Source organism: Brienomyrus brachyistius, chromosome 16, assembly GCF_023856365.1.
Source record: "Brienomyrus brachyistius isolate T26 chromosome 16, BBRACH_0.4, whole genome shotgun sequence".
NCBI classification, from domain to species: domain Eukaryota; kingdom Metazoa; phylum Chordata; class Actinopteri; order Osteoglossiformes; family Mormyridae; genus Brienomyrus; species Brienomyrus brachyistius.
The window spans coordinates 4,065,827-4,088,554 of NC_064548.1; the positions used below are offsets into that span (position 1 = coordinate 4,065,827).

General features: G+C 43.7%; 1 protein-coding gene across 1 annotated transcript; it reads right to left on the reverse strand.

Moving 5' to 3' along the window:
- Positions 1-5,848: 5,848 nt before the first annotated feature.
- On the reverse strand, positions 5,849-21,219 carry sucla2 (succinate-CoA ligase ADP-forming subunit beta). Its single transcript, XM_048978577.1, has 11 exons — positions 21,086-21,219; positions 19,450-19,630; positions 16,787-16,886; positions 15,135-15,297; positions 13,952-14,080; positions 13,096-13,234; positions 10,242-10,403; positions 9,858-10,000; positions 9,498-9,618; positions 7,943-8,031; positions 5,849-7,513 (listed from the first exon to the last, which is right to left on the reverse strand). The coding sequence occupies exons 1-11, from the start codon at positions 21,167-21,169 to the stop codon at positions 7,439-7,441; spliced, it is 1,386 nt and encodes a 461-aa protein (XP_048834534.1). The 5' UTR covers positions 21,170-21,219; the 3' UTR covers positions 5,849-7,438.
- Between the last annotated feature and the right edge of the window lie 1,509 nt (positions 21,220-22,728).

Below are 22,728 nucleotides of genomic sequence, written 5' to 3' on the forward strand. Positions count from 1 at the left end.
TAAAGTAAGATAAAAGATGATGCCTGTGGGTCCTTGTAGGGGCGTTTGGAGGGATGTGGCCACAAACACCCCGTCACGACAGCTACCCTGCCTCCTGGGCATTCCAATGCTCCTCTGGACTCAGATCTGAATTTGGACAGTCTGTGTTCTTTATTCTGCAGACGCATATAACGGGTACATTTGTATAAAAATGCTGCTGATGCATCACTGGCTGGGCTGTGTATATAGAATGTAGCTCTCAGCATCACCTTGAGCTCCTAACTGCGATTTAAGTTATCTGTGAAAACAGATCACACCCTTACACTATTTGCACTCTCCTAACAGGCCAGGGAAGGTGTCTTCATATTTTTGGAAGCAATTTCTTTGATTACTTCTCATACTGTTAGGAAGTGTGGTGAGATGCTATTCGTGGCATGAAAAGGATTTTGTTTAAAACTTCCAGAACGTGCATCTCAATGCCTCTTTTGTGACTGGATGTCAGTCGGATAAACAGATCAGATCCTTTTGCAATATAATTGGGGAATTAAATAAGCAATGTCATCAAAAATCTCTGCTCCAGCTACTGCACATATCCCTAAAGGGAAGTAAAGTAATACCTCAAACTAGGAAGGTGCATAATATATCATTAATATCCAAAATGCATATTGAATTATTCTTCATTGGTAAAGATGAGACCGACCGAAATTAATATTGCTGGTCCTCTGGCCTCCCAGCACGAATCATCACTACATGAATAGGATGACATTTTGTTTATAAAGGTCAGGACCCATGCGGGGCAAACCTCAGACTGTAATCTCTTTTTAAAGGGAGCCCTCTATCTGGTGCTGGAAAGCAAGGTGCTAATTTAATATAATGAAGGAATCCAGGTCGCATACAGGAGCAGCCTCATTATGGGGTAATATGGCTCATCTCACTTTGGGGGCTGCATGCAGAGCCCCCAGGCTTTATATTAGTTACAGTGCTGCTTTAGTCACAGCTTCAGGAGCACCAGAACCAGCTGGAAGGGAGTGACAAGGCTGTGTCATAGGAATTCACTTTTATTTCATATTTGGTAATGGCCAGTATCTATACTCAAATGATTACGGCGCAAAATTATAGAATGGAGGCAATGCCAGAGCAGGAGGTAGTGCCTGACCGTCACAGGGGGACTGAGAACCTGGAGGAAACCCCATGAGAACGTAAGGAGAACATGCAAACTCCAGAGAGAGCCAATGGTGGAGACTTGACGCCTGGTCCCAGAGTTGTGAAGCGACTTTGCCAACCACCACAACAGGCCACCAATCCTCCATGCACTCCTTAGTTACTCTAAGCCACTGTGCTTTTAATGGTTTCCTTGATCCGTCAAAGTTTTCTTGGTGGATATGTGGGCTCATTGCAGTTTTTTCAAGTTGCTGAAAACAGAGCAGTGATGAATCTTCCCGACAAAGTTAGTGAATCATTCTTCCATAAGCATCTTGGACCCTTTTCAAGGAAGGGCAAGGCACAGGGCAAGGGGCACCCCAGGGGGGGCTATTATCGTACTTATTACTCATCTAAAACTGAACGCCTGAAACTGAACACAATGATCATTAGACTCAAAGCACTGCTACAAAGTTCATTCTGGCTTAATCTGCCAGGAGTATTAAGCACATCGTCTTCATGGTGATGTTGCCTCCTGTCAGTCAGGCAAATTCACTTATCAAAAACTACATTTAGCTTAAAATATAAACTCAGTCTGGCAGGTGATGTTTTTTACCCAAAAAGACCATAGATGTCACGATCTTGCTGGCAAGCGGGCGATCGTCGGGCAGGCGAGCGAGCAAAGAGCAGGCAGGCAAGCGGGATACGGGGAAAACGGGGATTTATTTGGAGACAGGAACGGACAAGACGGAACACGGGAAAAGACGCTCACCAACATCAATGACGGACAAGGGAAACAGGTCAGACCAGGACTTAAATACACAGAGACTAATCAAAGTAAGCGGACAAAGCTGGAGACGATCAGGGAAGCACACGTGGGTAATCAGGGGGCGTGGCACACACGAGGAGCGGACGAGCCGGGCATGACAATAGACACCCATTTTACCCATATAGACATAGTGTACATTATATTTGACTATTTCCACAGTTTTAGTAATTCAGTAATTCAGATTAATTACCCAATTAAAGAGAACAACAGCAGCTCCTCAGAAAAGGGAATATTTTCGAGCCTTAACCCAAACATATAATGGTGCCTAATAGATTTTCTGCCAAGTGGTACAGCTATAGCTATAGGTTTTTACGACAGCTAATATTCATTTGAGTTTACAATAATGATGGTCCTGGATAAGACTTGTCAGAAGCAGAAATAAAAGTCAGCATTGACAATGCTGAGTTGCTGCTAGTCTCTGCTCAGGCGGTGAACAGATCCAGTTATTTATACATTTGTTTGGGGGTTAAGTAACCATGAGAGTAACAAACATAGAACAGCCAGAGGGGATAGGAAATGGTGCAGGACAAAGTGGGTTTCACATGGATGCAGGGGGTCTGTCACCTACTTTTGTCCCCTCACAGCATGCTCACATCCTCTATTTATAAATCTGTAAAATGCATTATGGGTAACTTTTTTCTCTCGGCAAGAAAATAGGAATGCACACCCTAGCTGCATGTGCGTGGAGTTTGCATGCTCTCCTTGCATCATCATGGGGTTTCATTCAGGTTCTCTGCTTTCCCCCCATCGTCCGAAAACATGCTAAGGTAAACTGGAGCAGCTAAATTGTCTTTCAGTATGAATGGTGGGTGAATGTGCCTTGCAAGGCATTGGCGCCCTTTCCTGGGAGATTCCCCACCTTGCAACCAGATATGGAACATTATGGATCCACTGGAAGATTTTCGCTTAAAAGGTGCTGAACAAACAGGAGATTGTTTTGAAAACAGAAAAGAGGCTTGTTTGGTCTATGCTGAGCAATCGGTCGCTTTAGACAAATGAGTCCATTGCTGTTCCCCAGGGAAACAAGATTGACGTGACTGAAACACAGAAGAGCAGCTCCTCCCTGATCTGTGGCCGTCTGACGTTCAGCTTCAGCTTAATCCCTTTGGCATTTCCAGGGAAGTACAAATAAATATTATCACCTGAGAAAAGCTGGTACATTGACCATATATTTTGGACCATTTTTAATTTGACTGTAAAAGCTTGTCCTCTGTGACGCTAAGGCCCTGCTCAGGCAGGAAATACACAAATGCCTTAAATATAGTGTCCCGATTCCGAGGGGACTGAAAAGCCTGGAAATTGTTGTTCCAAAGCTATAAGGTACTTCTGATGTTTTGGCAGAAAGCAGTTGACAAAAAAAGCCATTTAATTCCACTGATTGTTTTTTATATACGTATTTCATGAATAAATATCGCTATAAATGTATTTTGCAAGGGTTACCACAGTAAGTACCAGATAATATCCTTTAAACTTTTGATTTATAACTAAGTTCAATGATCCGTGGCTCAGAAGAATGTTTTGTGGCCGAACTGCCAACATAATCTTCCTTCGCTAATACTCCTGTTGACTGTGATGTCAGCAAGTGGCATAAACGACGAAGACCAGACAGTCATGTGTGTATCTGAATGTGAAGATACTTATTAACTCTCACGGTTTTCCAAGGAGGGTGACTGTGGACTATAAGACGACAGCATGTGTCTTATTTACTTGAATGCGCAGGTTCCTTGAGATCTGGATGCGTTTCTGCTCAGAATGCATGCAGATGGAGTTAAGTGCTAAGTTTTGTGGCATGTTGACAAAGTAAGTTTTATAAACTGTTATGCAGTGACTTGCTTCAGTAAAGAAATTTTTGTTGAATCGCCTGCTTCAGAGACTGATACAGATTATTTGCGTAAAATTAATTCATTCTGTATAATATCTATAATTTATAATTTTCATTTCACCAGTTAATATCCATCACCACCCCCCTCCCCCCCCCCCCCCCCCCCCGCCCCCAAAGCATGATGCCATGCCCACGAAACACAAACACACAATTATATACCTTTTGTGTGCGGTCACTTCTATTTATTCTACGGAGAGTGGACTTCATTATTGTAAACTCCACCCCCAGCCCTGCAGGCAGAATGATAAGGGAGATGGTCAACTACTCTATCCAATCGAAATAAAAACAATTTTTCTTCACCACATATAACTAAATACTCATGATTTCTAATCATTCCTAGTAACTACACCCCCCACTGTCTAAGACAGGTAAGAGCAGATATTCTTTGGGTGCCAGACCATATACAAAAGGGAATGAAAACTAACAGCCCTTGCAGTCTGGGAGAACCATTTCCCTCTCAGATGTAATTCCTGGATTGATCAGCTGAGTCTGTCAGTATAAAAGAAACACTGCAATTTTCAGCACATGAAAGAATATGTTTGTGCATCTGAAAATCATTTCTGGCTTTTGCAGTGAGTATGTTCCCAACAGCCACCCTTGGATTCCTGAGCCCACCGCAGCCCTGTACTGAATAAGCACTTACGGTAGATGGAGGATGTTTTTACAGGAATCTTGACGGCCCTTTAGAACATTCATCAGCAGCTTCCAAAGTTTCAGTGGTGGCCGCGGTTAACAGAAAACAGACGGGTTGATGGTTCCAATTCATTCACTGATGAATAAAAGACAAAGATTCTGATTACTTTGAAACAATTGGTAGTGCAACCAAAGTCATAGATGATTTACAGTCTATGACAAAACAGGAAGTCTGAAAACATACAGATGAGGACGGCGAAGGTCTCAGTGGTCATGAACAAATGGAAGAGCATCTCCGCATTACGCACCCTATTCACATGCATCATTTTGTTATTTACTTTTTTGCCGATGATATTTTCACATGCTGGAAGGCCAGACGTCTTTTTCTCATTTGAGATTCCAAATGTTCTTTCAAGAGACGTCAATTCCCGTCATTTCATTTCCGCGGAGTTCAGAATGGATGCAGCTCCGACGTGCACATTTCCTTGGCTCACAGACATTCCACGCTTGTTGTTCTTGCTGAGCTTTTAGCTAATCTGTTTTAATCAAGTGGCTAATTGAATTCTGGCTCTAATTTCAGCACATCTTGAGAGGTTGGTTCACATTTGATAAAGATTCAGTTAGCGTGTTAGCGTTGATATTTTTTTTTTCATTTGAATAATTAGCTGTTATCCTTGAGTGTTTGAAAGAACAAAAAGGGACTGAGAAATATACATCTGGTTGAAATGTGTTTGGTTATCATTGCAGGAGACCCAAATTACTCGAAACGCTGCAAGTACACAAAATACAGGAAATCAGCCAAAATCGTTACCTTCACTAGGAGAAATCACCCACTTGGATAACGAGTAGCTTTGACTGTGTGATTAGGCCACTCGATGCTTGGAAGGAGGTGAAAATGTCTGTCTTCTGCCATTGAGGAGGCCCGTGGCCTGACCACACTCACCCTGAAGATCACTTCAATAATCAGACACCAGGATGGCAGGCTCATCAGCAGGGGTCATCTCTCGTGGTGCAGGCGCAACTCAAATGCCCAAACTGTCAATGACCCAATTACACAGCTTCCATTTTGACATTAATTAGCTGTGTACCTTCCTATTAACCATGAATATGACTGTAATTGAAAGTCTTAGACACCTACCAGCTAAAACATATGCAAATCATAATTGCAGATACTGGTCATTTTATAACAGGAATTGAGTCTGGAAAAAACATTTTCCATATATTGTACAACAAATGTCCATTGAAAATGAAACTGACTTTTTTTCCATTTTGACCAACATTATACAGACTGTTACAAATCTGTTACAATGTTGTTTGAGGCTAACTTGAATGTATAAGTGCTTTCTTTACATTTGTGTATAAGCATTTACCCAAACACAATGAAGCATTTTTGGTGTTCCAGACGTTTAATAATCAGTCATTGTCCTATGCCCTTGTTGCCCGTAATAGCAAATTTCAAATATTCAACAAAGAGGAGTTGGTCTTATTTACAAAAACGCGTTACAATTCTGGGTCATGTGCACAATGACAGGGAGAAGTAGCATTTCAACACGGGCTTTCTGAATCCTTGATGGACCCTCTACATCCGCAGTGACAACAGAAACACCAGGGTCACGTTAAAAGGTGACGAGAACAATTCAGCGAGTGCGGCATGGCGGCTGTAATTCTGCGAGTGACTAAACCGTAATGAAGTAGATCCATTTATGTACACAAAACGGGCAGGTGAGAAGAGTGAGGATTCTATTCATAAGCTTCGGAATATAAACTGCAGTTCCAATAAATTTGGTAGTAAAGACACTTCAAAAGAATTTGTTCATGCAGTTGTTCATCAGTCACCCTAATACTGGCAACAGTAGCTCCTTTCCTCACCTCAGCAAAACTCCTTAGCCATATATACACAGCTCTGCTCAGGGAATCACACAAGTACAATACATCCGGCTGGGCGGCAGTTTATCAAAGAGAGCGACACCTTGGGATGGTAAGTCATTAATCTGCATTCTAAAAGGGGCTTTGCTGTCATACAAGCGTACTTGTCCTGGACAGCTCTGGACAGTAACAGATGGACCTTACACTAATTGGACTGCTTTAAATACTGCTACATAACCAAATGACGTTCTTGTAGCAGTAGCTACTACTGTTTTGACATGTTCATAAGCCATTACCATCATCTGCAGGTCAGCTGTCAATCTACATTCCTTCCCCCAAAAACATCTCTCACCTGTGTGAGAGACCTACCAAAGGCACACAGAACGGGAACGAAACCACCACTGTTATTTATCATCATCATACTGTGGCGTATTAAGCAGGACAGTAACCTGTTTTCTATCTGAAATTAAACAGATTCATTTAGAACCAACATTTTTTAAACACACATGGGGTGAGGGTGGGAAATTTATAGTCTTGTAGGTCAATATTCATTCCTAGAGGCCATAAGGGAAGAGGCTAAGGTTTTTTGTGCGTATTAAACAGCATTATGCTACGTAAGAGCAGATGAGGGAGTGCCAATTTCGTCTTTTTGCCACTTAAACAAGGGGCGGGTCAGACAACTATACCGTCATAGCGACGTCCCAGCTCTGCATCATATGGACAGCCAGTGTTAGCAGTGACAGGCCATGGGGGGCAGGAAGAACAGCTGCCATATATTCTCATACAATAGTACAAAGGCCAGGAAAGCAGGGGGGTGGGGTTTAAATAAAAAAAAAACAGCTGGGTGTGGAAGCATGAAGTGGAGCATGGAAAACTTCAGGGAGAGGCAGACAGGGGGCGCTGGCACACAGGGGGCACACAGTTATGCTGCTTTGACACAGGGCACAAGGTGTCATGCCAGGGCCTAAGGTAACATGCCAAGAAGGAAAACAAACAAGAAAGAATGGAAGAAAGAATGAGTGAAATACAGGTGTAGCACTGAACCCCACATCAACACTTTGGAGGATCCAGTTCAGACTCTCCTGTTGCTCCAGAAGAGTGGGGGCAGTTTAAATAGGAAGCTGAAACTTCACATCCACCTGGGCCTCTTTTGCCAGGGAGACGATTTCAGAGAGTTTTACCACCTGGGGGGGGGTGGGGGGCAAGAGGGACAGGAAGCAGACCAGAGGCCTTAATGTGGACTTCCACACAGTCAGTCGTACAAATTCAACCAGGAATTCCTACAGGCACTCAAGAGAATATAACTACTCATGATTCAGGTATGTTCTGGATATAGTTCAATTCTGTATTGCTCAACCCAGTCCTTGGGGACCTACAGACAGTTCACATTTTTGCTCCCTCTTAGCTCCCTGCCAGACAGCCCACTGGGAGGAAGCAAAAACCTGGACTGTCTGGGGGTTCCGGAGGTTCAGGCTGAGAAACACTGGTCTAATTATAGACTGCACTTCAACATACTCAATACTTATCACACAATTTCTGTGAATAAATGAAGACCACCCAACACCATGACATCTAGCTCCCTCCCTCCAAATGAGAGCCATCTCCCCACATACCATCTTTGCTGCCTCGTCCAAGTCATCACACGCCAGGATCTTCAGCGGACTGGCGGCGATCAGGGCTTTTGCATCATCAACCCGCGTCCCTGATGAACAGAAGCAGAAAGCCTGTCAATTATGAGTGTAGAAGTGCTGGGTTGGGGGGGAGGGGGGACGTGGCCATGAGCTGGCCTATGCTGTTCTTCCTCCATCATCCGAAAAGTAAATCCAGGACAACCACGTAACAACCTGCAGTAAAAAGCCTGCCTTAATGTACACACCAAATTGCTGAGGCAATGACCTATGGGCAGCAGACCAGGAGGCTGCCCCCCCCCCCCCCACAGAGAGACAGCTCACTGGGCAATCAGAGCAATCACCCGAGGCCTGGGGAACCCCGCTGTGAGAGCCAGGGAAACGGGCCAACGGTGAGGTCGCCACGGAGACAGGCAGGGAGGCAGTTACCACGACTACGCTCATCATAGCCCTCTTCACAAACAGTACAGAGCTGGACAGCTGGGGTAGCAAAGGAGAAGCCCTGTCTCATCCCACATCACAGGCAGACTGAGAGGGCAACTGCAGCAGGGCTCAGGGGTTCAGGCAGCAGCCCCCAAACTATGAGACTCCATGGCGGCAGAGAGAGAAAAGGAGGAGGGGAAGTAAGGGGGTGAACTTTTGAGTGGGGCGTGAAGTCACATAATGTGAAGAGCCTCCCTGCCTGGCTACTCGTGTAATCATTTACACCACCAGTCAAAAGTTATTGTACACCACCGGTTTATACCACTTTTCCATTTATTTCATAAACTACAGATTTTTTATTTTTGTTAAGCATTCGAAATTTGAGTGAACAACTATAAATGAAAACAATACAAAAAAGTCAAATAAAACAAATTTCCTTTATAGCATATAAGGAGTGTGTAACAGTGCATGTCTGACATCCTATTAACTGGTTGTGTGGTGATGGCACAGTCAGATCCTCAGCAGTCCTTTAATTTTAAATGGACTAGTTAACCGTTTCATCCCCTGAGACAGAGCAGTATTTAATGTCCCTCGCGGAAAGAATGCCTTGATTTTGCTGTGCTGTTATAACTGCTAGAGGAGGTTACTTTGATGAATCAAAGATATGACGTTTTTTTTTGTAATAAAAGGTACTCAGATGGTGAACATAAAAATGTAAATTCATTTGTTAGCAAAGAATATTGTGTATTGAGTGTATTCTTTGTAAATGTTAAGTGAGTAAATGTTAAGCAAGCAAATGCAGAAAATCTCAGTGTGTGTAAAAACTTCTGAGTGGAAGTCTATGTCCAGCTCTCTGCTTTCTGCTCCCGGCCACAGTTGCGTGTCGGAGTGTCATTCTCAGCACATGTGACCTGGATGGCTAAGAGTGGTAAGCAAATGCAAAATGCCACAGCCAAGGTGCCGGTTTATCCTCACCCTGCCACAGGGGGGCGCAGTCCTTCTGCAGCCCATCACTGCAAAGGCCGGCCAGCCAGGCAAGATCACAAAGTGACCAGTGGCAGAGAGGATGTTGGGGGGAGGGGGGGACAAGGAAAGGGGGGGGGGGGGCGCCTCTGACCTTGTAGCCGAACCACAATGGGGATTTTCAGGTCCAGATCCGTCACGGCCATGATAATCCCTTGTGCGATGATGTCACACCTCATGATGCCACCAAAGATGTTTACCAAGATGGCCTGAACCTGTTTCCATAGAAACACAAGGCAGCAATCAGAGCCGCCGAAAGTCGCCCATTATTCGGTCAGAGAACCACAGACTTCATTTCTCAGATTAGCAGCAGCCACTCGAATACGTCCAAACACTATAGCCCACCGTCGGGGGTGAGAATATAGCTAGTAGGTCCAATACAGACGCAGCAGGGGGGCCACAAGGCCGGCTCTGCACCCACTGAGCTCCTCACAGCGGCTGGCAGCTCACCCACCTTTTTGTCGGAGGTGATAAGCTTGAAGGCCTCTGTGACCTGGCTCGTCGTGGCTCCGCCCCCCACGTCTAGGAAGTTGGCTGGCGTTCCGCCGTGGAGCTTGATGATGTCCATGGTGGCCATGGCCAGGCCGGCCCCGTTCACTGTGCAAAAGCGGCCGTCAGACGACAGAATGGAAACATACACAAAGTGCAGCTACAATAACATCTTAATTTAGCCGTTTCCACCCAAGCCTGCGAGAAACGCCGGCCCGTGACGGACGTCGGTCTGCCCGCCACATGCACGGTATTCCTGGAACATTCCGGCAAACCACATGGCCATGAGGACACCACAATGCATTGTGGAGACTCAAGCCAGTAGTTGACCCTGATAGGCTATGCTCACCCAGACATCCGATGGTGCCGTCCAATCCAATGTAGTTCAGGTCGGCCTTGGCGGCCTGCCGGTCGCGCGGGTCCTCCTGGGACCAGTCTCGCAGATCGAACACCTTCTTCTGGCGGTACGCGGCGTTGGAGTCAAAGTTGATCTTGGCATCCATGCACATCACTGCCGAGAACAGGCAGAGGAGCCGTTATTGGCCGTTACTGCGGCTACACTCCTAAATACTACACCACGCTCCTAAATACTACACCACGCTCCAGTGGCGCGAAAATCGCTACGCAGACAGGAAGCTGCCAAGATACAAAACATATTTATGCTGGAAAAAATCTGAAATTATTGCTGCATAAAACAGAAGGATGTCCAAAGGGCGAAGCCCTTCCTGCACACTAACATTCTAGCTCTCTGTCACACAAAAAACACTTTTGCCAATTTGAGTACCTAGAAATTTTATTACAACAGGACAGCTTACATTCTAATTGATTATTCCGTGGCCACTGGATTACATACATACAATTTTGGAGAGTCCACAATATATCACAAGACTGTAATTTTAGCATTATTTACAACTTATAGTGGGCAATATGGCTATATTTCATCATAACCAGTTACAACTGTATCCACGATACACATTTCAGAGGTACCTGCATCACAAGGAACGTGATACCGCACTATATTTACTGCACATTTACTTTTATTCCGAAACTTTTGTTCAAAGTAATGTATAAGTAAGGTAAGTAGTACATTATAAACATACATGCTGTCAAAGACTTTACTAAATGTTACTGAAGGTAAGCTGAGCTTCCTGTGAGTGGCAGGATGCCCGTGTACTGAAGCGATCTTGGAACGGCAGAAGAGACCAGCAAGTGCTCAACACGCGATGCCTGCGTGTTCAAAGGCTGCTACAACAAAAACAGACCAATATGAAGCCAAGAAATTTCAGTCTGTGGAAGACCTCGGCACAGTCTGTATATCACACATCCTTGTCAATTAACTGGCTTTAGTGTATTTCAGCGTCACACAGTAAACAACAAACTGTTTATAGACGAGTTGGCTACACTATCAAATAAGTCTGCAGCATGACTGATGAGGAAAAATTGGTTCCTGAATAGGTTCTACTTTTATCGTGTGCAATTTGTTTGTTTTTGCAAAATATGACGTGGACCAATTTTGTGCTATTTGCAAACTTTGCAAAGATACCAGCCGATTGCCCTAAAGGATGTGGGTCAGTGGGCTAAGCCTCTGTAGCAGTGATCAGAAGGTCACCGGTTTGAGGCTGGCCTCAGTGCACCTGCAGGTCCTTGAGCAAGACCCTTAACCCCCAGCTCCCTGGGTGCCACAACAGGTGGCTGCCCTTCCTGACCAGCTTGGGGGGCCTAAAGAGAATTTCCCCCTGGAGATCAATAAAAGTATCAAAAAAAAGGTTAATTAACGTTACTACACACATGGCAAAAATATTGTGATCTATATTATGGATTGTTATCATAACCAAAAATACTGTGACATGACATTTCGGCCATATCATTAACCCGTACCACTTTTATATTATATACTAATATTAGACACTTGATTGTAAAGCTGCAAAGCATTCAAGACTTCAACTGTGGCCTGCTGCAGGGAAGTAGGACAAAAGTAGGATAAAAAAATCTTTTTTTAATTGCTTAATAGGAACTTTATCCCAATCGATATTGTGAGGAAATTTCATATCACTCTTGGAAATTTCTACAGAGCCAGATAATACCAGAATACAATGGGAGAAGCTTTCTTTTTCCCATTTATCTATTTAGAAAATGCTTTTATCCAAAGCAGCCAGTTACCCTGGAGTAATCTGGGTTAAGGGCCTCGCTTAAGGGCCCAACGGTAAAATCATTCGCCTAGTCAGGGGATTTGAACCGGTGACCTTCCGATTGTCGGCACAAAGTCGCAACCCGCTTTTCATTATTTTATTTTTGTTGTACCTCATCCCAGGAGTATAAAACAGGTCCCAAGGGAAGAGCAAAAACACAGAGGAGGCAAAATAGGTAAATATATCAAAAGAGGAAGAAAAAAAAAATAAGCGAACGCTGGTGGGGAAAACAGGCCTCGGCGGAGAGTGCAGGCAGTCGGCATGAACTCTATGAACCTGGTTTACGATGAAAATGCACATGATTTGTGTGCCGTGAGAAGCCAGGGACCCGATATCAGGGGGCCAGGAGGCCATTTATTTAACCAGAAAGTGCCGGAACACAATTCATTTTTAAAAAGATGAGATGAGAAGAAATGATACATTTTGGAAAGAAATAATATAAAAAGCTGGGATATCATTTTAACGGCACCCGTGCGTCTTCTGAGGAACTTGAGTCTAAGGTGCATCCATGTTATCTGTAAGGGGCAGGAACTCCCCCTTCTGTCAAATGACTCAAATGAAGAAGACATTAGTGACTACATAGATGCTGCTGCTGATGCCCTTGAACGTAACACATCTGGGTGTCAGAGCATGATAAACACTGCAGTAATTTCTCTGGCCACAGCACCTCACCAGCCCTCGGCACGGCATCTCTCCATTTCTACGTCACTTCATCTACTTCCTTCACTCTCACCAGAAGCCACATCTGCTGCTTATAGACAAGCCTCCCCGATTTTAATCGGAGAGTTCAACATCTGAAATGTCATGGCAACACAGATGCAGCACACGTAATCCACCACAGCCACAGGGGAACCCCTCAGGTTTGCATAGGAGCCCCTTTCCTTCTCTGCTAATCCATCACAAGCGGCCACCCGCTGAGCGCAGCGCCTCGGAAGAGGTCCCCGTGAGCCGGAGCGCCCTGTCACTGCCCCAGCGCATGTCACCTGCGCAGCCCCGTGATGAAGTCCCACATACCAATGCCAGACGAGTCCTCCACCATGGGGTTGATCTCCACCATCGATGCGTCATACTTGATGAAGACATCGTAGAGCTTGATCATGTTCTCCGCAGCCTCGTTCACCAAGGCAGGAGGGAAGCCCATCTTCTGTGCCACCTGGGAGGGGGTACGGGCCATACTGTTAGGCTTCAGAAAGCGCACTACATCAGTATTGAAGAACACAGACACTCCTTGCTTAATGACCAAGCTCTGTTCCCGCGACTAGGCCGTTAAGCTAATTGGTCGATAAGCGAGGAGCCGCCCCGTGACCAAAATTTCAAGCATAATGTACTGGTGGTGGGTTTGTGTCAAAGATCTTTAGATATTGTTTAAATGTCATCTTTGTACAATTTATAACATTTTTAGTATATTTATAAAGAGAGATCCGCATTCACCTTTAAAGCGATACAGGCGGCAATGGAGTGCTGTAACAAGTGCAAATGCTCATATGTATTATGTACATTTGTGCTGCTATGACAAGAAATTACTGTTGCATTTTAACCTTTATATGGTATTCGACACTCCAACTTGATAATGTTGTTTTAATATGCATAACTGCTGGATGCTAAGATGCCGCACTGACGTCAACAGGGCCAAAGTTCTTGTACAGCATACAATACCAACTGGTTGGAGAGCGGGTGTTAAGTCCGGGTGGTCAGTAAGCAGGTATGTTGTTAGTGAGGAGAACCTGTATCAATATTCATGATGGTAACTCAAGAACCCTGCACACATTGTCAGTTAGGAGCCCATGTACAGGCCTCTTCCAAGTCCGCCTGCCAATCAGAGCTTGCGTGACACAGGTGAGGGACACCCCTCCCATGATTAATGTGCTACCTTGACAGCCTGGTCCATCTTGATACCCTTCTCAATGTCGATGGGCTCCTTCACAATGGCATCGGGATTCTCTGCTGCCACGTCCTCGATATTCACGCCTCCCTGAGAGCTGCCTATCAGCACTGGGCCCTGCAGCGAGAGACCAATTGACATGAGACAAGGACAGATTGTCCGATTTGCACCCAATACTGTCAAGGGGGAGGGACGTGCATCACTGACGAATCAGATTTATGAGAGCAGACCAGGGAGACCAGTGAGGTGAAATCATAACCAAAAGTACTCATTCAAGTTGGATAATCACATTCACTTTAACTTTTGGGTCCCCTCTGCAAGCTGCAAAAGGGATATTTGTTATATTTGTTTGAATTTACTAATTATTCAAAATTTTATCTTAAAAACCATAAACAGGTTTCTCCAACCCAGAATATAAAATTAGGTACAAGCAGGTATACAAGCATATTTAATGGAAAACTGGCACAAATGCTTCAGATTAAATGTTAATATCATTGCAATGTCACATTTAAATACATATTTCATGACAAAAAGGACACTTACTCTTCTTGCCAATCTATGCCTTTCATTATTTCATCTTCTTTCAGAAATCTCAGTGATTCTTCAGCTAAAATACTGGTCAGTTTCACCCTTAATTACTATGTATCCCAATAATGCTCAAAAAACACAATTTTTCTAGAGATCCCACAATCAATGTCGTGGAAATGAGAGAAAGGTCCCCACCCAAGCCAGGACCCACCCCAATACCTAAATCTCAAAAGATAAGATTAAAGACATGTTCTGTGTCTTTATTTGATATCAAAATAAAATACTCTGCCGTTTTTTCCCCGAATTTCACTTTTTACCTGCTAGTTCTTAATAGTTCTCAAATTCAATTCTATTCTAATTTGGAATAAAGAAATGCTAATTAGCACAACTAAGCTACGAAAAACAGACAAGAATACAGAGAGGTTGCAGGAGAGCGCAGAAGGATAAATACGTCGCTCCCAGTGAATCAGTTTGTTGTACCACATTTCCATCTAGTGGCCAAGACCTGCAATGATTGCTAGGGACAGCTAAGAAACACCCCTGGCAAATTCAGGAGAACGATGACCTGACGAACGGGAGGTAGATGTGAATCCCACAGCCAGCAGCCAATGGGATGCGGCGGTTGCATAGTAATGCAGCTCACCTGGTAGGACCTCTCCATGGTGATCGCGAAGTAGTACTCTCTACGCGGGTACCGGCGCTCGCAGATGAACACCTGGTTACAGATGCGACCCTGTTCTCCCGTCTGCTTGGTGTACAGCTTCTTGCCCAGCATCTTCGAGGAGATGTCCCTGGCCTCCTCGGGGCTGCCAGGACACACACACACACACACACACACACACACAATAATCAGTCAGGGAGAGGCTGGTTTATTGAAAATGCTTCATGCACATACCAATAAAAGCATAAGCATATAATGATTCATGCACAGAATAAACCGTGTCATTAAAATGAAAAGATTCCCATAATGTATAAGCACTCATATACTGGATGAGACTGTATGCATACGAAAGACACTGCCTGAGCAAAAACGTTAAAAAGGCTACGTTCACACTGCCAGCCACATCGTTCAATTCCGATGTTTTGCTCAGATCGGATTTGTCTATCTTGACGGTTCACATTCATAACTACATGTGACCTGTATCTGACTGCAATGTGAATGCATTGGTCCTCTGAAACGTCACGCATGTGCATTGATATGTTTTTACACGGGTCAACTGTGTCACCAACAACAGAAAATGTCATATCTGTGGGACGACTCATGGCATTACAAATGGAGGCGTTAGTAGCTCACGCATGTATCACACTTTGCTTTGGAGGACGACAAACAGTGAATCAGCTGTACATGAGCAGGTCGAAAAGGAGAAAAAGTCAGGCGGCTAGCTTTTTCCGTTTTCACAGTTACTGCTGGAACTGCTGCACCAAGAGATGTGTGGGTACGAGCCTGCCGGTGCAGGCTGATGATGTCAGCGCATGCGTATAAGCAAAAAGCCACATGAATTCCGATCAGAGCGTTCACATTCAGGTCACATGGCCGGGAATCGGATACGTATCCGATTTAGTACCACATATGAAAGTGACACGAATCCGATTTGAAAAGATCAGATTTGCGTGTCCATACAGCCCTGAAAAGATCAGATCTGTGTCACATTAAGACAAAAAATCCGATTTGAGTCACTTCAGCTTGGCAGTGTGAACGTAGCCTATGTCACACACTTTAATGTATCATTGGGCCGCCATTAGCTTTGATTATGGAGCACAGTTGTTATTGCATTGTTTCCACGTGCTTGTGCAATATTTCAACATATTTTTTCCATCATTTGCATTCACTTCTCGTCAAGATCTTGAGTTGAACCACCCTGTAAAGTCTTCTTCAGCACATCTCAAAGACTTTCAATGGGGTTTAAGGTCAAGACTCTGACGATATGAATCTGAAAAATGTTGACATTATCGTCCTGGAATATGCCCATGCCATTAGGAAAGAAAAGATCCATTGATGGGATAACCTGGCCATTCAGGAGATTCAGGTACTCAGCTGACTTCATTTTATTGCTGCATAACATTGCTGATGTGTAATAAGGATCAAGTCATTGGCTCTTAGGTACTTGCTGATTTAAAGTCAAAGAGTGGCTTTTTTTGGCCAGGCAGAATACGAGTATTTAAAGTGGCATGTTAATAAGTGACATGTTCATATATATCTGGGACCCAGTGAACCATGGGTAGTGGTTAGGTTGTGTGTGTGTGTGTGTGTGTGTGTGTGTGTGTGTGTGTGTGTGTGTGCATCAAAATACTCACGAGTATACGATCCTCACTCCCCCCTTGAGCCCCCCCTCGAAGGTGCCCTTCCCTCTGCCTCCAGCCAGTACCTGTGCCTTCACCACCAAGTCCTTGGAGCCTGAGAGAGATGGGGGGGGCACAGGAGGGGGGGGTTATTGCAAACAATGCTGGTACCTCTGTTTTCAAACTGAAACGTAGCTCTCATCCCCCGCTCTCCCACCCATCCCACACTGGGTACCATGGTTACATTTCAGATTAATCAGCAGTAACTTAGCTGACATTTATTCACATCTCTGTGGATGTTATTGGTCTTAGATATTCATCTGAATGAGCAAACATTGCCCCACTTACAATAAACAGTACTGTTTACTGTCAAGTTTGTACTACAGTAAAAGCTGTCAAATCCGACATTTAAGTAACCGCTGTGCTCAAGTTACTAACACTATCCTAAAACATCCATCCTTCCATTTTCCAAACCGCTTATCCTACTGGGTCGCGGGGGGTCCGGAGCCTATCCTGGAAGCAATGGGCACGAGGCAGGGAACAACCAAGGATGGGGGGCCAGCCCATCGCAGGGCACACTCACACACCATTCACTCACACATGCATAGCTACGGGCAATTTAGCAAGTCCAATTAGCCTCAGCATGTCTTTGGACTGTGGGGGGAAACCGGAGTTAAAACATCATTATAAAAATCAAAATTGATAATAAGTAGTAACACTATTCTATTAAAAACAATTACATTTAACTAACTAAAAATGACAAAAAAATACAGAATAGTGTTACTCAATACATGTCAATTCCTGTGCATGCCTAAGGAGCAGCAATCTTTAGTGCTTATTCCTCTATTGTATCCCTCGTAATCTCGTGTGTTGTACGGAATATCAGACATACATAACAATACAATAATTAATGTGTCTGTATAGAAGGATTAGAGTAAGTGCAAGAATTGCCTTACAATTCAGTGTTTTTCAAAAGTAATATTCAACTATTTAGACATGGCACGATCCCAAAAATGCCAGATTACAGAACTTTTATTGAGACGTAGTTTGATTGACATTTTAAGACGATGTTAAAAACAAGGGCTGAATCCATTCATTCCAGCTACCTCAGATAGATGTTATTGCAAGGGTTCTGGGCAGTGGTGGCCTAATGGTTAGGGAAGTGTGCTTGTGATCGAAAGTTACTGGTTTGAATCTCTAATGGTACCACTGAGTACCCTGAGCTAGGTCCCGTCCCCAAACACTGTTCCCCGGGTGCTAAATAATAGCTGCCCACTGCTATGTAGCATATGGGTTAAATACAGATGGTACATTTCATTGTGGTGTGTCAACAATAACAATTAATCACTTTCAATTTTTTCAAAGGATTTTCTGCTGGCCTTATGAAGGCGTGTCCAGGCCCAGCCGTCCACAAGCACTGAGGTCAGTTACGCTTTTCTATGTTTCCCATATCCTGAAGCTAAGTGGTGACTTGCTTATATTAATCACTGGAGTTTTGTTTCACTCATCTACACTCTGATACCTGAGAAAAGTTCCCTTTCAGTCATCCTATTATTATTTTTTACCATTGAGGTTTTCTGCCATGAAAACCAGTACACAGGGGGACCAGGAAACAGCAGCGACAGTAGCTCCAGTCGTCCCGAGAGACAGCGTGGGAGAGCCAATGGGGTTTGGGTACCAACACGGAAAATCATGTCAACCAATCAAACAAACTCTCGGTGTTTGTGATATTCCATTGCAGTTTCGTCATCTTCTAGCCAGTGTGCTGGAAATATTAAATGTCCTTTAAGGAGGCGTTACATACCACACAAACAACTGGGAGACAACACAACAGTTTTTCAATCCAGCACCTCGACATGTTAAAATCTGTTCCCTACGCTAGAGGACAATTTTCTTTGTATTGAATGTTGGTGCTCAAATTTCAAACTGTGACCAGATTGGGTATACTTCATAGAGAAGGAGTCTGATTGGCTGCTGATCAACAACTGCTTGCCCAGAGGAACTGATACTGTATCTGACACCAGTGATTCCCAAAACTATATTTAGGCTGCAGGGCGTTCCACAACAGCAGCCAAGCATCCATAAACAACCACGGCAGCTGAATGCTGAGTGTTCATTGGCTATTTCAGCTATCACCTTTCACTTCTTGTCACAACATGACAAGAACACAACGGTCCCCGCAATACTTTTTGACTGGAGTAGCAGTGTTTGTTTTTTGCTGAAGTACAGGCAGCGTGAACGAAGAACAAGCCAGAACAGACAACAGATGGGGCAACGGCCAGGGGACCATGCAGAAAGACGTTACCATGATAGCACATCATGGGTGGTGGTCTGTTACGCGTTATTAGCATTACCTACGAAGTCAGCGATTCCCAGAATGCCAGGGAGCTCTCTGAACAGTAGAGACTCAGAGACAACAGAGATTAGACTAATAAAGTTTACATGTAAAGCATTTTTTACCAAAATCCCCAAACCTGACAAAGCCGGTGGACATGATAGGTGCACATCCTCTCTCTGAAAGCTTAAACACAGTCTCTGAATAACTACCCACTGCATCTTGATAACGTCAAATCAGGCCTTACTTGTTAGAATGCAGCATGATTAGCTGTTGCCTCACAGTACGGACGTTACACCTTTGTAGGAATTTAAGCACCTCACGCCCACCCAGAGGACCGTACCGATCTGTTTGGCCACAGTGTAGGCTTCCTCCGGTGTGCTGGCCACCATGCCTGCGGGTACGGAGATTCCCGAGTCCTTAAGCAGGCCGATGCTTAGGTACTCATGCAGGGAGAGATTTCGTCGAGGCTGCTGCTGCAGAGTGCCCTGGCCCCCAAACAGGCCGGGGGTCGCACACAGGACCTGGGGAAAAGCTCAGCTCAGTACACTGTATGTATGGGGGAGCTGCAAAAAAAACATTATGAACACCCACTGAGTTAAGCTAAAAATGAGTATGGAGAGGTAAATCATTTGGGTACAGCTGTCTGCTAAGAAAGGCAGAGACTCAGAATGTTAACACAGAGAATCAGAAAAAGCTCTTTCTGTTAAGTCGGGACCAAACCGATGTGGACAAAGTTTAATTGATTTTGTTTTTCACTGAGTCATCTTTTGTCTAATTTATCTAAATGAACTTGAATTGATATTAATTAAAAAATTTATCACATACCCCTCGCCTACCAATACATCTCATTTACTTTAATATTTTTGTTATGAGATATTAGGATATCCCTCATCCAGGATATCACCCATCCACAGTAACCTTCTCATCATTGCACGCTTTCCCTCTGGTTATGAAAGATGGGGTGTAAAATTACATATAATAATGATTTACAATTTACAATCAAAAGACATGTTATGTAGTGTTTGCAAAAAATTACACAATACTTTGTACCACTTTACTAGTTTTGACTGCCGAATGTGTGATTTCACAGAGTTATGACAGCCATCAACAGTACATCAACCTCCAATTACATTTTGTCCAACTAACAAGACTCCATAATTGCTATAGTATAAAGTAACGCTAGAGTATTTGCAACGAGAAGAACTGTGTAACTACTAAGCACATTAGTTTTATGAGAACTATGAAAGTTCAATCTTCGGATGTCCGAGACTTGGACATAAAATTAGGTGAAAGTTCACGATAGTAAAACCGAGGGACCGCTAAAGGGCGTAACTGACAACAGTTGCCTTCCCGGTTTTCCTACTTGCAATCTGGGCTGGAAGGATGAATGTAAAACCGTAACGCAAACTGATTCTGAAATCATATATGAACGTTACATTTTCCAATGAGATCTACGCAATATTCGGCCGAAACCCACGTAACATGTAAATTACATAATAGCGGAAAACGATCCATATCCACAAAGTGACAACTGTACTATTCCTACCGCAGAGAGCTTTCTATCTGGCCTAAAATGTTACGTGGGCTTTACAGCTACCAGCAAAAGAAGAAAAAAAATGCGAGGTGCACACTGATCGGTTTCTCGCTGTCCGCACGAACTGCAGTGGAGGTCAAACCCGAACGAGAAGGACTGAAGAATTAATCGATACCACCTTCCATACAACTTAGCTAGTACTACTTTGGCACTTAACAACACGGTTGATTCGCAAAGGTGAGGTATTTGATTAATCCCTTAATAGAGACAAAACACAAACACCTTACCAGAAGGCAAGCCCTGTAGAGGTATTCATAACGTAATGTCAAATGTGACCCTGTCACTTTCGAGACATTTTCTGACAATCTGGTTGACGGAGAAGCATTCGGGTAAGTCCGATCGACAGCTAGATCTGTTTAATTTGACATTCTGATCCACTGACCTTGGATGCATTGTTTAGTGTCTTTCCGGACCCAGAATTTCTTAATCTAGCAGCCAGCCGGCCACAAATCAGGGTCGCCGCCATGTTTCCGTATACAGTCCACTGTAGAATAACAAATCCGAGGGCTGCGCCTGCGCATTGGCGCACGACGCTCAAGTGGCGGTTGCGCACTGAACCGTTATTAGTCACGTGGCCCGACGGAAGATGTCAAAAGTTCTCTTACCGTGAGGGCCTTGTTTGACTTATGAGAATGCGAGGAGTGTCATCAGACTAGGAGTGCCCAGAGCAGATTTGACTATTTTTCCAGTTTAAATTTCCAAGCATCATGACTCTTTCATGCATTTGTCTGTGTTAGCCCCCTCACTCAGGAATAGACTTTCCTTGCTTGTTTTTTTGCAATATTTTGCTAACACATATGTGACAGCTACTGTGAAACGCTTTAAAAACAGTGCCTCAGTGGTTTAGTGAAAGAAGTGCATGCCTACTAAGGCTATTCTATTTATGGCTACGTCTGCAAACCTGCATTTAGAAGCGTATTTTGAATCCTTTGTCATAATGGAGTCTTCATAACATTCTACCATAAAAAGTCACACACAGATTTGTAATTCTATCTTTGTGGGGACTCTCCATTCATTTATATGGGGAAAATTCTAATCCCAGCATGATGACCTTAACCCCTACCCACCCCTAACCTTAACCATAAGTAACCAAACAAAATATGAGACTTTGGAATTTTTGATTGCATTCACAGATCTTTATGGGGACCTGAAAAATGGTCCCCACGTGAAAATAACAGGTTTTTATCACATCGTGGAGGACATTTGGTCCACATACACGCAAATGTACATATTCAATGTTGCATATGCTACGTACGATCTCTTATAGACATTGATATATATATAACACACAGACACACTTTGAGAAATTCCACCATCAATTCCGTTCATATTCCAAGTCCATGCCTTCTATCTCTTAGTACATTCTAAGGGATATTTTAAGTTTTTATTTTATTTTATACCAATCCTGCGATCTATTTACACAACTTTACTCATGATAAGTAAAGCATTGTTGCAGCGTTGATTGAGGTACGCCTTGAGCTCCTGGCATAATCCAGAAGACCAAATGATCATTCTTGGGCTTGTACACAATGGTAAGGATTGAGGTGTCCATACTGGTCTAAGCAGTCTTCTACTTGAAGTGTTTATGGAATAGAATAGAATAGACTTTATTCATCTCTGTATGGAAATTGTCTATATATCTATGACATGATGCTCTCTATGAAACACAGACAGGTGACACCAGGTTTTGAGTCACAGCACAAGGTAGGCCAGTGTCTGGCACATCTGGAGTATCTGCTGTTAGGGACCTTGCTCAAGGGCTTCTGATCAAAGACGCTGAGCCCTAACCCCCTAGGGCACACACTCCCCCCATTTTTAAAGCATTTCACAGCAGCTGAAACTTAGCAAAATATTACAAAAAACAATGCCATGTAATGTTTGACTATAAATGCAATAAAAGTTATTTAATGTAATACATTTAAAAATGTGTATTATTTGTATTTGCTTTCTCAAGTTAGAGGTTTCCCAATATAATTACACTTAAAAACATTAAATTCCTTAAAAACAAAGTCCAAAATTGACACA